At 35.7% G+C, this 16,674-nt stretch overlaps 3 protein-coding genes and 1 long non-coding RNA gene across 5 annotated transcripts; 3 read left to right on the top strand and 1 right to left on the bottom strand.

Annotated features, from left to right (window-relative positions):
* Positions 1 to 2,508: 2,508 nt before the first annotated feature.
* LOC135800500 (uncharacterized) lies at positions 2,509 to 4,242 on the top strand. Of its 2 annotated transcripts, XR_010550168.1 has the most exons (4): positions 2,509 to 2,843; positions 2,957 to 3,008; positions 3,122 to 3,173; positions 3,676 to 4,242. It is a non-coding gene; the product is annotated as an uncharacterized lncRNA (long non-coding RNA). The 2 variants fall into 2 exon arrangements; XR_010550167.1 differs by having other exon boundaries at positions 2,783 to 3,173.
* A 7,016-nt stretch (positions 4,243 to 11,258) lies between these two features.
* Positions 11,259 to 15,490, bottom strand: CCT8 (chaperonin containing TCP1 subunit 8). Its single transcript, XM_065313755.1, has 3 exons — positions 15,314 to 15,490; positions 14,800 to 15,216; positions 11,259 to 12,560 (listed from the first exon to the last, which is right to left on the bottom strand). The coding sequence occupies exons 1-3, from the start codon at positions 15,371 to 15,373 to the stop codon at positions 11,403 to 11,405; spliced, it is 1,635 nt and encodes a 544-aa protein (XP_065169827.1). The 5' UTR covers positions 15,374 to 15,490; the 3' UTR covers positions 11,259 to 11,402.
* On the top strand, positions 13,383 to 14,413 carry LOC135800495 (oligoribonuclease, mitochondrial-like). The gene is made up of 3 exons (XM_065313750.1): positions 13,383 to 13,623; positions 13,687 to 13,757; positions 13,826 to 14,413. The coding sequence occupies exons 1-3, from the start codon at positions 13,575 to 13,577 to the stop codon at positions 14,336 to 14,338; spliced, it is 633 nt and encodes a 210-aa protein (XP_065169822.1). The 5' UTR covers positions 13,383 to 13,574; the 3' UTR covers positions 14,339 to 14,413.
* Positions 15,491 to 15,622: 132 nt separating the features above from the next.
* On the top strand, positions 15,623 to 16,653 carry LOC135800494 (oligoribonuclease, mitochondrial-like). The gene is made up of 3 exons (XM_065313748.1): positions 15,623 to 15,863; positions 15,927 to 15,997; positions 16,066 to 16,653. The coding sequence occupies exons 1-3, from the start codon at positions 15,815 to 15,817 to the stop codon at positions 16,576 to 16,578; spliced, it is 633 nt and encodes a 210-aa protein (XP_065169820.1). The 5' UTR covers positions 15,623 to 15,814; the 3' UTR covers positions 16,579 to 16,653.
* Positions 16,654 to 16,674: the final 21 nt, after the last annotated feature.

Below are 16,674 nucleotides of genomic sequence, written 5' to 3'. Positions count from 1 at the left end.
TCGATTTTAATCACATAGGCTATATATTTTAAACCCGTGCGAAGCCGTAGCGGGCCGCTATGTTTTTATATACAACGTTCACAGTTTTTCTGTAGTGTATTTAGTATCAGTATTGCAACCGTGCGAAGCCGGGGTGGGTCGCTAGTAATAATATAATCTATAGGAATCTGAACATAAGAAATTACATAAGAAAGTATGGAGGAAATGAATATTCCAGTTTTTTGTACTTTTAACTATTGTAACTATTAGATTTTAAAGAAAGACCATTTTCAGATTCACATACGAGATGAAATTTTATATTATGATGATATGATATTATATATTTAAAAATTTTTGGTTTTCTACACTTACGTAATTATTGAAAATAATCAATAACTTAAAAACTAATTAAGATATCGGATCATAATTTAAAAAAACTAAAAAAAAATAATTGATAAATCCTTGCAGCATTCGCATCTGTTCCAGTTTTATCAGTCATTTGGAAAATATTGATGTTATCGGAAAACTGACTGGATATCTTTCATGGCAATGAAAACGATATACATAACGATATTGTGAGGGTATAGCGTACAGTAAGTGTATACTTTACTTATACAGTTGTTTTTCAATATCTATCATTTTCATATACAATTTGTTTGATTAGCATACGGAAAACATGCAAAAATGACATTTTTATGCTTGGATTTACTAATTTTGGGTTGTTTTAGGTGTTTAGCGGGCGAACGAAATGTCCTAGGACAACGATTCTTTTATCCGATTTTAAGTATTGAATTTATAAATCATTTACAATTATAATTTGTGTGATTAGCACACGGGAAACTTGCAAAAAGATCATTTTTGTGCTTCGGTGTTCTGTTTTTGATAGTTTCAGGTGTCTAGCGGGCGAACGAAATGTCCTAGGACCACGATTTTTTCATTAGATTGTAAGTATTGAATTTTTTTATAATTTTCGTTAATAAATTTTGTTAATGGAAAGTGAATTAAATGTTAAATATTAGCAGACGTAATTCAGATTTCTGGGTAATTTCAAAGTTTTAAAACTTGATGACGCCGGCAATCTTTAATGTCATGTTTCGTCACACGCAGATCGCGCTAGTATTGCGTTTTGGTTTAAATTCATACTCTTTTTGTGCGCTGAGTTGCGGTGCGTACGTCACTACAATAACTTGCAATATATTTGTAATCGCATTCTTGATTATGCATATAGAAAAATGCCCCTCCAACTGCGGGTCAGTTATCAATCTTTCTTGCTTAGTTCGGCTTAGTCGGTTGAACGCTGTTGCGAGTGCGCACGTGTTTTGTTCATTAATCAAACGTGGTGACACTTTCTCGAGATTCTTGATATTTTGTAGCATTACTTAAATCGATTGACGATCAGAGACATTTAGTAGTAACAGCTCACTGCAGCGCACACGAATAATTTGAGTGATTCTTTGTGGAGCGCGCGTGGCGTCCGTCGGATATGTTCCGGTGACTAGGGATACTTTACTGGAGTAAAATGAAGTTAAATTTATGTGTTTGACGTGAATACAGGTGAGTACATTTGGAATATCTGCGTGGAATAGTAAAAAAGTGCATATCATCAATTCTACATACAATTTGCGGAAACGTGATTGTGCGCCTTAGTCCTTTATCGATAGAAGAACAAAGGAGTAAGTAGCATCAAGCAAATTTTTACTTATTGCATCAGATTGTAAGTATTAAATTTATTTATCGCTCTCATAAATAACTTTGGTGATTAGCTTATTAATTAGCAACTAAAATTGCATTTTTGTTTTTTGAAGGACTAATATTTGCTTGTTTTGGGGGCTTTGCACCTGAACCAGACATCGTACGAGAACTATTATCGCTTCAGAATGTAAATATTAAATTTATTTATAACTTTCATAAATAACTTTGGTGATTAGCTTATTAATTAGTAACTAAAATTGCATTTTTGTTTTTTGAAGGACTAATATTTGCTTGTTTTAGGGGTTTTGCACCTGAATCCGACATCGCAGGACAACAATGTGCGCATCAGATTGTAAGTATTAAATTTCTTTATCATTTTCCTAAATATCTTTGGGGATTAGCTGATTAATTAGCAACACAAATGCAATTTTGTAGTTCGAAGGTCTAATTTTTGCTTATTTTCTGCACCTGAACCCAACATAGTAGGTGAACTAATTTTGCATCAAATTGTGAGTATTAAATTTCTTTATCACTTTTAAATTAATTTTGGTGATTAGCTTTTTAATTAGAAGCAAAAATTGCATTTTTGTGTTTTGAAGGACTAATTTTTGCTAGTTTTTGGTGTTTTGAACTTGAAACCGACAATGTAAGAGAACCATTCTTGTATCAGATTGTAAGTACTAAATTTCTTTATCATTTTCCTAAATATCTTTGGGGATTAGCTGATTAATTAGCAACACAAATGCAATTTTGTAGTTCGAAGGTCTAATTTTTGCTTATTTTCGAGATTCTGCACCTGAACCCAACATAGTAGGTAAACTAATTTTGCATCAAATTGTGAGTATTAAATTTCTTTATCACTTTTAAATTAATTTTGGTGATTAGCTTAGTAATTAGAAGCAAAAATTGCATTTTTGTGTTTTGAAGGACTAATTTTTGCTTGTTTTTGGTGTTTTGAACTTGAAACCGACAATGTAAATGTAAGAGAACCATTCTTGTATCAGATTGTAAGTACTAAATTTCTTTACCATTTTCATATATAACTATGGTGATTAGCTTATTAATTAACATCAAAAACTGTATTTTTGTGTTTCGTAGGACTAATGTTTGTTTGTTTTAGGGGCTTTTCACCTGAACCCGACATCGTACAAGAACTATTTTTGCATCAGATTGTAAGTATTAAATTTATTTATCATTTTCATAAATAATTTTGGTGATTAGCTTATTAATTAGCAACAAAAATGACATTTTTGTGTTTTGAAGGACTAATTTTTGCTTATTTTAGGTGCTTTAAACCTGAACCCGACATCGCAGAAGAACCATTCCTGTATCAGATTGTAAGTATTAAATTTCTTTATCATTTTCTTAAATAACTTTTGTGATTAGCTAATTAATTAGCAACAAAAAATGCATTTTTGTGATTCGAAGGACTAATTTTTGCTTGTTTTAGGTGTTTCGAACCTGAAGCCGACATCGTAGAAGAACCATTCTTGTATCAGATTGTAAGTATTAAATTTCTTTATCATTTTCATATATAACTTTGGTGAAAAGCTTATTAATTAGTAATAAAATTTACAATGTTGTGTATCGAAAGATTATTTTTTACTTGTTTTTGGGGGTTAAGCACCTGAACACGGCTTACCCCTAATTAGAGGGATCCCTAAAAATGTAGAATTTAATTCTTCGTTGCGTTATATTTTGTTGTCATACGAGATGCACTTGTAAAACATGCATGAATTGTTATAAAAATTGTACGTTTCATACGTTATTGAGTCGATAACTATTAACTGTTTATTTATATCCAGTTAATTTGAAAAGATTTCACGATTATATATAACATGGATAGTTTTTATTTATCACTTGTTCAAGTAACTGACAGAAATAGATAGATAGCAATGGCAGAATGACGTGAGCTAGAGCAAGAGGGAAATATTCTACAATTTCATGTTTTATCCATGTTTTCTATATGATCCGTGGAATTCGACGATTTGTTTATGTTTTCAGTTCGACCTTGTCTTGCGCAGCATATTCGGCGCTGCCATTTGAGCAGTACCGTGCCGGTTGCCGGCTTCAAGTGCGTCCGCACGTTACGTTAGTCAGTCGATGGTACGCAGTTGTGTTGAGTGCACGTGTTCTTTTTCTCTGTCCATCTTCATCGCGACTGGTAGCAATTCAGTACGGTACAAGCATTAGAATCGTTTGCCATCGACTACTAAGTGATTTATCACGAATCGACTCCACAATTAAGAGACTTTTCCATTTGCGCGTGTGAATGCCATTGGCCACCGGCCGTCGGATCTCTTTCGTGGGGCTACGGATTCTAATTGGATTTACTGGTCAAAATTATTCAATTGTTAATTCGTGCGGATAAATCACGCGTTTTCTCAATGTGGTATTGTTGCCAGTGCAAAAGTTAACAGGGAGTAGTAACATCAATTTTACTCTGTGCGCTTAGGTACTTCATAAATGGAACCAGAAGAATGTAACATCAAATAAAAATGTTGTCTGTTAAATTTTACAGATAATAATACCTGTACTCTGTTCAGTAAATAAAGGATAATTTAATTTTAATTTCTCGTTCACATTTAACCCTGCTGTTCACTTGGTCGTTTTCAGCTTGAGTTATAAGGCGTGTTTAACACTGGGAGTATAGCAGTGTCTATAAATTGTTTTGTAAAACTATAATTTTGTAAATATATATAGCTGAAACAAGTAACGTTTGATAAGTGAGCAACGTGGCTCAGTGAAACGTAGGATATGCTACGTTGCCTGGGGTTGAACGTTCGGTCCCCAGGTCAGGTGTGCGCGTTTTTCTCAAATATGAAAATAACAGGTGTAATTTGGGTTGCATATGTAAACTCAAATGAATTATAAGAGAAATTGGAATTCAAGTGAAGGCTATATGAGAAATAAGAAAGCAAGTGAAGAAACCGAGAACAGAAGGAATAGAAGAAGAAGTAATAAAAAGTAGTAGTAGAGAAGAGAAGAAGATAGAAGGAAGAGAACACCACCGAGTAAGAGAACAGGAGTGGATCAGATTTTTTAATTTTTTGGCGGCGTGTCAACTGCTTCGATCCGTCCATTGCTCCCGGCCCATCCTACAGCTACGATGTCTCTACGCTTCATCCCCAGGATACTCAGGCATATCAACAATTTTTATGGTGGGGGATCACCCCCGGAGAGAGGGAACTCCTTATAAAGACAATCTTATAAGGTCTTGTTCAAATATTTTAAAGTTTTAAGTCATCTCAAAAGAGGGGACACTTAAAAATATTCTTACAAGTTCTGACCTGTAGCTGAAATGAAAGATGAAGAATACAAATCATACAGGATACCTTAATAATTTTAATAGTGGGGATCATCCCCTGAGAGAGGGAACTGTTCCTGTGATAGAAGGGGTACCCACAAATCAAAGAAGTCAATATATCTTACTGTTTCTTTATTAACAATAGAATACAAGTTTAGACTTTACAAGTTAACAGAATATATGTCGCCATATTGAAACAGGACTAACGACCTGTTTTGCCGCGCACATATAAGCAAGTACCACTTTGTACATTTCTACCGGGATAAAGAAATTAGCAAATAGCCAATTTTCTACGTCGTTGAAAAGAAAACAAATATACAGGGTGTTACAAAAAAGAAAATTTAAAGTGCAAACAGGAAAACATCCAAATACTACAAATATCGCTCCCTTTTCACCCGAGACTCCGGGAAACTGATATACAGGGTGTGACAAAAAGAAAATTCAAAGTTTATGAAGAAAAATACTCGATAACTACAAAAGTTAGATTAATGTTTGATGAAAATAAGAACAAATATACAGGGTGTTACAAAAAGAAAATTACTATATCACAAAAGAAGTAACAAAGTTGAAGAAGGGAACAACACCTAATCCACAAATTTGGACAATCTTGTTGGGCAATTAACTAAAACGAATATACAGGGTATTACAAATACAAATTACTAACTCACCAAATAAAATACAAAGTTCAAGAAGAAAAACATTCAAAAACAACGTTTGATCAATTTTTGATGGAAAATCAAAGAAGACAAAAATATATAGGGTGTTGCATAAACAAATTACTACAACACAAAATAAATTCCAAAGATAAAGATGAGAAACACTCGTAAACCACAAATTTGGACACGCGAAAACAACATATTTGGTGAATTTTATTTTAAATCATGTAAAACAACCAGCGACTAGCCCGGAAAGCCGCCACAGGATCAAGAACGCAGCCGACGGCACGCGACTGTTTTAATCTTTTTAATTTGTACATTAAACAAAAACAAAACAAGGTATCAAATACGTAATGCAAATCAACGGTATTGAAACAGAGACAAACATTATTTGTAGGCTTAAAGACCACGCAGTTGATGTAAAAACAAGTAAAGACAATAATGAATTTGATTTTCAAATGGGTTATGAAATGCGAGAACATACCTTGATGCAAAATTAATTTTTGCGCTGTTGGCCTATCCAATAAATTGTAAAGACCTTAATTATGCACATTGTAGGAATGATGAAATATGCGTATCATACCAAAAGAGTATCCGACGGCAGACGGAACATCACTCACGTTTCACCTCTGCGTATAAACAATTCGCATTTAACGAACGCCGCAGATCACTCGCGCACAATGGAAGGAGCATTTAGAAATATTGCGTAATGACGCTAAGAAATTAAGGAACTCAAATTATTGTGAAAAAAATGTGCGTGCAGGTCACCCGACGACAAATATGAGACTGACGTGCGTGGTAGGCAATCCAACCGCGAGGCAAACCGCGTGGCGACCGCACAAAAATTGCACGAGATAAGAAAACTTGTTTGTTTGTAAACACGGATACATTCAGTGTGGTAATTCAGAACATGAAAAGAATTGAACTCGTACAATGCATGAAAATTTTAATTTCGATTAAATTATTAATCGGACACCAGTAACAAAATTATAGATTAAAGCCCTATTGGCGTGTAAACACCATTTTTTTTTTATTAAAATTGCAAATAGGCCCTAAACGTTCAATGTTAGGTTAATAAACAGTTCTTTTCATTCTACATCAATTATTTTCGTAACTTTTATCCAAAGATTAACCGTTTATGCTCTATTTGCAAATTTTAGTGAAAACTGCATTCGACATAAGAAAGAGAAATCTTTTGCCTTTTTTATGACGAAATATTTTATTTCAACAAATACAGATACTGTAATAATTAGAATTTTTGAATTCTGTGTTTGGTTTTTGAGAGTATACTCGTATTAAATTCTAAAACGGAAACATGTGAACACAATTGTAGATTAAAGTCATTTTGGCATGGAAAAATCAATTTTTTTTATTAAAATTGCAAATAGGGCTAAACCGTCAATGATAGAAAAATAATTACTTAAATAATCAATTAAGAATTGAATTATCTTTCAAAATCCAAAAACAGAATTTAAAAATTCCAATTAGTTCAAAAGCTGCACTAGCTGAAAAGAAGATTTCATAAAAAAAGCAAAAGATTTCTCTTTCTTATTTTCGGAATTACAAATTGTATCTAATAGTAGAGGGTAGTGGGTTTTGCCGGAAAAAGCCGCCAAAGAATTAAGAACGCAACCGATGGCACACTACAATCTTAATCTTTTTAATTTGTGCATTAAACGAAAACGAAACAATGTATCGAATACGTATTGCAAATCAACGGTAGGTATTGAAACAGAGACAAAAATTATTTGTGTGGTTAAAGACCACGCGGTTGAAGTAAAAAAATTTAAGTTGTTTGTAAAGTAGGTTTACGATCGAGATGTTTACGTGATAACGTCTTATTGGTGATATAAGTTTTTTTTGTTGCAATTGTTGTAACACTTCACTTGCACTTCACATTTTGTTTCACTGTTAAACATTCAACGAAAACTTAACCGCACGAGAAAATCTCCATTCGTTTGTTTGTATGCCGCTAGAGTGAGAGAGACGGAAGATCGGTCCACTCACTCGAACGCTATGCCTGCCTCCGCTCGTGTGGATTCCGCGTGACAAGTTTCACGGAATGACTGGCAGCGCTCGAGATGAGACGGGAGATCGGTCCGTCTCTCTCTCGTTATAACGAGAGGGGGGTATACCTGCGATCGGCCTCGAGAGGCCTCGTGACACAAGTTTCTGAACATGTCACCCGACTAAAACGATTTTAAAGACGTTATCACGTCAAAAACAAGTTAAGTCAATAATGGATTTGATTTTCATATGGCTGAAGAAATGCGAGAACACACCTTGATGCAAAATAAATTTTTGTGTGTTTGGCATACCCAAAGAAAATACCAAATAAATATGAAATACGCGTCTAATACTCTGCGTGTACAATCCGCGCTGAAGGAACGCCGCACATCACTCGCGCACAATCGAAAGAGCATTTAGAAACAGTACGTAATAACGCGACAAAAGGTTAGGAACTCAAAATATTATAAAGAAAATGTGCGTCCAGATCCCCTGACGACAAATATGAGACTAACGTGATACGCACGCCAACCGCGTGGCGACCGCACAAAACTGCAGGAGATAAAGAAACTTGTTTGTTTGTAAACCTTGATACTTTCAGTGTGGTAGTGCAGAACATGAGAAGAACTATTAATTTTTATTAAATTCTTAATCGGATTCTGATAGATACTTTAATTCTACATCGTTTATTGACGTGATAACGTCTTTAAAATCGTTTTACGGGTGACCGATCTCCCGTCTCATCTCGAGCGCTGCCAGTCATTCCGACCCCCCTCTCGTTATAACCAGAGAGAGACGGACCGATCTCCCGTCTCATCTCGAGCGCTGCCAGTCATTCCGTGCCAGTCATAGCGTTCGAGTGAGTTGACCGATCTTCCGTCTCTCTCACTCTAGCGGCATACAAACGAATGGAGATTTTCTCGTGCGGTTAAGTTTTCGTTGAATATTTTATCGGCCGATAAAAAGTTTGTAGTGTGCGGGGAGCCTAACAGTAAAACAAAATGTGAAGTGCAAGTGAAGTGTTACAACAATTGCAACAAACAAAACTTATATCACCAATAAGACGTTATCACGTAAACATCTCGATCGTAAACCTACTTTACAAACAACAATTTTTTTTAGCAACTAACATTATCCGTTTATTCCCTATTTACAATTTTAGAGAAACATGCATTCGTTTTTTCTTTTTGTTCTTGACATAATCGCCAAAAAAATCGACCCTGTTTATTGACCAAAAAAATTTTAAGTAAAAAAGTTTGACCCTGTTTTTCGACCCAAAAAATTTTAACAAAAAAATTCGACCGAAAAAATTTTAACCAAAAAATTCAACCAACCAAATTTTAAGTAAAAAAGTTCAACCCTGTTTTTCGACCAAAAAAATTTTAACAAAAAAATGCGACCAAAAAATTTTAAGCAAAAAAGTTCGATCCTGTTTTTCGAGCGAAAAAATTTTAACAAAAAAATTCGATTAAAACATTTTTAAGTAAAAAAGTTCGACCTTGATCTTCGACCAAAAAATATTTATTAAAAAAAGTTCGACCCTGTTATTCGCCCAAAAAATGAAATTTATTGGACAAAAATAGCGATATTCGAATGAGATTTTGAGACACTTCCCTAGGGTTAATAGGGTTAAAAAGGTATGCATAGTGTAAAGAGTCTCTCGAACTTTAACATGACGTTAAGAAACTTCAAGCAAATCAATTAGTTCACGTGATACAAAGTGTTTTCCACACCATGTTTTCAAATTTTCCGAAAATTGCTCATTTTTGAAGACCATTTTAGGGCACTTCCGAAAAGGTTGGAAGGTATAAAAAGTATGGATCGTGTAGACAAACTCCCTGACTCTCTTCTGACGTAGAGAAACTAGAAGATAGTCAATATGTTTACGAGATACAGTGTGTTTTCCACACTATCTTTTTAAATGTTTCTAAAATTGCTCATTTTTGAAAACCATTTTAGGGTACTTCCGAAAGGGTTGAAAGGTGGAAAAGGTATGCATTGTATAGACAAACTCCCTGACTCTATTCTGACTTAAAGAAACTCTCAGAAAGTCAATTTGTTTCGGAGATACAAGGTGTTTACCACCTCACCTTTTCAAATTTCCCTAAAATTACTGATTTTTGAAGGGCATTTTAAGACACTTTCGGAACGGCTGGAAGATTGAAAGAGTATTGATCGTGTAGAGGAACTCTCTAACTCTCTTCTGGCGTGGAGAAACTCTAAGAAAGTCAATTAGTTCACGAGATACAGGGTGTTTTCCACACCATGTTTTCAAAATTTCTTAAAATTGCTCATTTTTTGAAGTGCATTTTAAGACACTTCCGGAAGAGTTGGAAGGTGGGAGGGAATACATCGTGTAGAGGAACTCTCTAGCTCTATTCTGGCGTAGAGAAACTCTGAGCAAGTCAATTAGTTCACTAGATACAGAGTGTTTTCCACACCATATTTTCAAATTTTGCTAAAATTGCTCATTTTTGAAGATCATTTTAAGGCACTTTCAGAAAGTTTGAGAGGTACGAGGGTACACATCTAGTAGAGGAACTTTCTAACTCAATTCTAGCGCGGAAAAACTCTAACAAGTCAATTAGTTCACTAGATACAGAGTGTTTTCCACACCATGTTTTCGAATAGGAGGGGTACGCATCTTGTAGAAGAACTCTCCCGCTCTAACATGACGGTAAAAAACGGTAAAAGGTAAAACAGTCTACGAGATACTGGGCGTTTTCCACACCATGTTTTTATAACGCTTCTTGAAACGGTTACTCTTTAATTTATATTAAACTGCTAGCAGTCCGCTAAACTATCCTCTCTACCGCTCACACGGCTAGTATGGTGATGGCATACATGGTCAAAGTTTACTTTAGAAACTCAGATCGTACATTATTTAAACCTTTTAAACTGCTTACTAGAGGAGTAGAGTCGATTGCAATATACGCCAACAACTAAATACTCATGAATCCGTCTAGTGAAAACTCACGCCCAAATACAAAAAGTCCGAAACGTTGTAATTAATTGTTAATCAATCAGTAAACACGTGTGTTATCCATAAATGAAGATGCCGAAATGAATCGTAATACACCGAACTGCAATCCTAACAAACATTAGAAGTAGAGTCCGACCGAAACCGAAATTTCGACCCTGGCCTCAGTTTCGGCCGGAACTATAACCGAAACTGTAACTTACATAAAAATATGTTAAAGTTATGTTTTAAAATTTAACGATTTAAGGAATGGTGCAATAAAATTGCAAGACAGAATTGAAAATAGATCGGAAATTTTTAGAATATATGTTTGGTCGAGGATCTCCTCAAACCTCTATCATGTGTCACTTCAAAATAAAACTATAATAAAATTCACGAACGCTGAGGTTTGGAGCGGTCAATAGTTTCGGCATATTTTTGCATGTGGTTTTAAGTTGTAAAATTCTCTCTTACTCGAAATGAGGATTTAGACATTCGGAATTATAGCGACATTTTTAAAGGACATAGATGTTCTTATGTTCAAATTACCATAACTTCCAAATCTTTGCTTACATTGCAACTGAAATTAATTGCCATTATCTATCTACCCAGTAATTGTTTGTGTTGACATCATGCATAGGAATATGATGAGCACATATTTAATCTGTGAAATGCGTTTTATTATCATTACTTGTCTTTAAATACAAATATTAAAGCGTATTATGCATGTGAGAACGTGAATATGCTTACCAATGGTGAAAATCAAAATGTTAGAAACGGTGATAAATATAATAACTAAGGTTTAAGATTCGTCATCACTTCCCGCTGGAGGTCGTGCTTTGGGCCCGCCGGCGCGTTTAGCCATGATAATCTGGTCAACCCTCAAAATGGTTGCAGCCGCGCTGACGGCGTATTTCAAGCCCCAGTATTTACACAAATACAAATCTAAGATATTCTTCTCGACTGCATCGCACACACTCTTTTCCGATTCGATATCAACGCCGGCGGTTTTCAGACCATTCTTGTGCGCTTCCAACAACTTGGCCAGCACTGGAGTAGACTTTTGACCGCTGTTATCTGACAGTACTTTTGGGAAGTATTCAAGTGCAGTGCCAAATTTCCTTACGGCATACTGTTCCAGGCCAGGTAAGGTATCTGCGTATGCAGACAATTGCCGAGCGAGCTCAATTTCTGTAGCACCAGCGCCAGGTACAAATTTGCCGTCGCGCGAAATGCTTTTAAATGTATTGACACCATCATCAATGGCGCGCTCGATGTCGTCCATGTAGTTGTCTGTGGCGCCTCGTACGACGATGGTGGAGATGCGCGAATCTTTACCCTCCATACGGAACACAACCAGAGGAGTATCACCGCGTTCTTCCAAAAGAACAGAATCGCAATAACCAAGCTCTTCGGATGTGGGCGGAGTTAATTTCGGCAGAACAGTTCCACTGACGGTTTTGCTCAAACGGCGCAAGTCAAACTTGCTGTTAAGTCGCACCGCCATCATGCCATACTTGTTCACAAAATGCAACGCCATATCACCGAATTTAGCGCCAGCCACAATGACTTTCGCACCAGTATCTGCAATTGCTTTTATTTGCAACTCCAGCAAATTTTCTTCCCCCCTACTGAAGTTCATCAATTCATCAGCTGTTTTAATTAAAACAGTGCCTTTGGTTTCAGTCTGCATAATATCTACAGCACAACCATAGAGTGCAACTTTAGCATTCTTCACACTTGTAATGTCACCTTCTACTTCACGTTTGAATACCATTCCCTGAATGACTTCAGATTTGAACAAACCAGAGCCCAAAATCTTGCAGACTCTGATGTTATCCACATTGAATGTAGTCTGTTCTGGCAGGATGGATACACAAGCTTCAGCCACAAGTTTTGCCAAGAAGTCCTCATGACCATATTGTTTTGACTGGATTGAAGTTCTAATACCCTGAACCACCTCATCAGCAGATCTGAAGTTTTTGATTTCCATTACAACCAATGAGGGAAGAATCTCTAAACATTTATCCAGAGCCTTCTCATATCCTTCAGCAACTTCTCCAGGGTAACACCCAGTCTCAACAGTTCTTCAGCACATTCAAGCAGTGCACCTGCCAAAATGATGACAAATGCTGTGCCATCTCCAACTTCAGCATCTTGCATTTGACTGGCAATGATCATCAGTTTGGCTGCTGGATGTTCAACATCTAACTCTCTCATGATGGTAGCTGCATCACTTGTCACAAACTGTTTTTCAATGTGATTGATAATCATTTTGTTCATGCCATTGGGGCCGTAGGCGGTGCGCACCGATTGTGCGAATTCTTTGCATGCGTTGATGTTGCGATAGACAGCTTCCTCGAGGCCGGAGAAGTGCTGCAAGAGGTTGAGGTGTATGAGTCATTAGCCTAACCCGGCAAAGTAAGATGACCACATGGTCAAAATTTAACTAATTATATCAAAAATAACTTACCCTTGCGCCATCCTTCATCATTTGAGCGAAGCCAGGAGCTTTGGGAACGTGAAGAGCCATTTTTACGGTTGAAACAGAACGGTATACAAAGTAATTCGAGAAGTTTCTTTGATCAATGCAGATCAACGGCAGCACGGCAACGTGATTTTGTTCGACAGCACGAGAAACTGACTCAAGTTGACATTGAACTGTCAAAATTTTAATTCTAGGGATTTAGTTTACATCGTGGTGGTATCGCAATAAACAGAGTTTGACTTTGATAATAAAGCAGTTCAAAACAAGTTTTTATTATATAAAACTTTATTGAAACTTAATTAGAACGTAGAGTAATAATTATAATCATTAACTCAACAGTATTTTATTTAAATATTTAAACATATTCATTAGTAAAGTAAAATAAATACTGCCCAATAAGCTAAATACATACCTGCTAAGTAGTTAAATTGTCCATCACGCGCGATTCAAGGGTGCAATTTTATTTGACCTAACCAAAATTTAACAATGTGGGGCGCATTTTCCAGAACGTTTACCAAAACTTCTTTGTTCAAACGTAGGTTGATGCTCGACATGTGCCCAGTTTCGATCTAAAATTACCCGAAATTTTCTGTTGTAGATTTTCGGCGAAAATTCAGCGTTATGAACCAAGATTTGGAAATTAATAGAATTGTTTGGGTGGATTTAGAGGTAGATAACAGAATAAACACAATCAAAATTCCAAACAAGTTCATTCATTTGTTTCTTTTTATCTTTAGATGACTGGCTTGGACATTGAGAGGGATACCATTCTTGAAATAGCCTGCATCATAACAGATTCCAAGCTAAATATAGTAGCAGAAGGTCCCAATCTGATAATAAATACGCCTGAAGACAAGTTAAATGCCATGAATGAATGGTGTATTAATCAGCATGGTAAGACTGGTCTTACAGAGGCTGCCAAGAATTCAAGCATATCATTACAACAAGCTGAAGATAATATTATGGATTTTGTTCAGTCACATGTGATGAAGAGTCACAGTCCCTTGGCAGGAAACAGTGTATATATGGATAGGCTGTTTCTAAAAAAATACATGCCTAAACTAGATGATTATTTGCATTATAGAATTATTGATACATCAACTGTAAAAGAATTATGCAGGCGGTGGAATAAGGAAATGTATAAAACTGCGCCGAAAAAAGAATATTCACATAGAGCTCTAAATGATATTAGAGAAAGCATTAGTGAGTTAAAGTTTTATAAAGAGAACTTTTTCAATACCACAAGTTAATGTTTATGGTATAGATTGTTGAAGTTATAATGTGCTTAAATCTCAAAATTATTTTTTAAACAGAAGTTAATCTTACTAGTATACTCTTTATTTACCCACAGATCAATTGTTCCTACAACATTCTCTCCCCTACTGAAGTTCATCAATTCATCAGCTGTTTTAATTAAAACAGTGCCTTTGGTTTCAGTCTGCATAATATCTACAGCACAACCATAGAGTGCAACTTTAGCATTCTTCACACTTGTAATGTCACCTTCTACTTCACGTTTGAATACCATTCCCTGAATGACTTCAGATTTGAACAAACCAGAGCCCAAAATCTTGCAGACTCTGATGTTATCCACATTGAATGTAGTCTGTTCTGGCAGGATGGATACACAAGCTTCAGCCACAAGTTTTGCCAAGAAGTCCTCATGACCATATTGTTTTGACTGGATTGAAGTTCTAATACCCTGAACCACCTCATCAGCAGATCTGAAGTTTTTGATTTCCATTACAACCAATGAGGGAAGAATCTCTAAACATTTATCCAGAGCCTTCTCATATCCTTCAGCAACTTCTCCAGGGGTAACACCCAGTCTCAACAGTTCTTCAGCACATTCAAGCAGTGCACCTGCCAAAATGATGACAAATGCTGTGCCATCTCCAACTTCAGCATCTTGCATTTGACTGGCAATGATCATCAGTTTGGCTGCTGGATGTTCAACATCTAACTCTCTCATGATGGTAGCTGCATCACTTGTCACAAACTGTTTTTCAATGTGATTGATAATCATTTTGTTCATGCCATTGGGGCCGTAGGCGGTGCGCACCGATTGTGCGAATTCTTTGCATGCGTTGATGTTGCGATAGACAGCTTCCTCGAGGCCGGAGAAGTGCTGCAAGAGGTTGAGGTGTATGAGTCATTAGCCTAACCCGGCAAAGTAAGATGACCACATGGTCAAAATTTAACTAATTATATCAAAAATAACTTACCCTTGCGCCATCCTTCATCATTTGAGCGAAGCCAGGAGCTTTGGGAACGTGAAGAGCCATTTTTACGGTTGAAACAGAACGGTATACAAAGTAATTCGAGAAGTTTCTTTGATCAATGCAGATCAACGGCAGCACGGCAACGTGATTTTGTTCGACAGCACGAGAAACTGACTCAAGTTGACATTGAACTGTCAAAATTTTAATTCTAGGGATTTAGTTTACATCGTGGTGGTATCGCAATAAACAGAGTTTGACTTTGATAATAAAGCAGTTCAAAACAAGTTTTTATTATATAAAACTTTATTGAAACTTAATTAGAACGTAGAGTAATAATTATAATCATTAACTCAACAGTATTTTATTTAAATATTTAAACATATTCATTAGTAAAGTAAAATAAATACTGCCCAATAAGCTAAATACATACCTGCTAAGTAGTTAAATTGTCCATCACGCGCGATTCAAGGGTGCAATTTTATTTGACCTAACCAAAATTTAACAATGTGGGGCGCATTTTCCAGAACGTTTACCAAAACTTCTTTGTTCAAACGTAGGTTGATGCTCGACATGTGCCCAGTTTCGATCTAAAATTACCCGAAATTTTCTGTTGTAGATTTTCGGCGAAAATTCAGCGTTATGAACCAAGATTTGGAAATTAATAGAATTGTTTGGGTGGATTTAGAGGTAGATAACAGAATAAACACAATCAAAATTCCAAACAAGTTCATTCATTTGTTTCTTTTTATCTTTAGATGACTGGCTTGGACATTGAGAGGGATACCATTCTTGAAATAGCCTGCATCATAACAGATTCCAAGCTAAATATAGTAGCAGAAGGTCCCAATCTGATAATAAATACGCCTGAAGACAAGTTAAATGCCATGAATGAATGGTGTATTAATCAGCATGGTAAGACTGGTCTTACAGAGGCTGCCAAGAATTCAAGCATATCATTACAACAAGCTGAAGATAATATTATGGATTTTGTTCAGTCACATGTGATGAAGAGTCACAGTCCCTTGGCAGGAAACAGTGTATATATGGATAGGCTGTTTCTAAAAAAATACATGCCTAAACTAGATGATTATTTGCATTATAGAATTATTGATACATCAACTGTAAAAGAATTATGCAGGCGGTGGAATAAGGAAATGTATAAAACTGCGCCGAAAAAAGAATATTCACATAGAGCTCTAAATGATATTAGAGAAAGCATTAGTGAGTTAAAGTTTTATAAAGAGAACTTTTTCAATACCACAAGTTAATGTTTATGGTATAGATTGTTGAAGTTATAATGTGCTTAAATCTCAAAATTATTTTTTAAACAGAAGTTAATCTTACTAGTATACTCTTTATTTACC

This window comes from Atheta coriaria, unplaced genomic scaffold (assembly GCF_025399875.1).
Source record: "Atheta coriaria isolate IRGN ID8LTWV9N9 unplaced genomic scaffold, Caltech_Dcor_3.1 hic_scaffold_10_pilon, whole genome shotgun sequence".
Classification (NCBI taxonomy): domain Eukaryota; kingdom Metazoa; phylum Arthropoda; class Insecta; order Coleoptera; family Staphylinidae; genus Dalotia; species Dalotia coriaria.
Note: the sequence above shows the minus strand (reverse complement) of the source record. Positions and strands in the feature narration are given on the sequence as shown.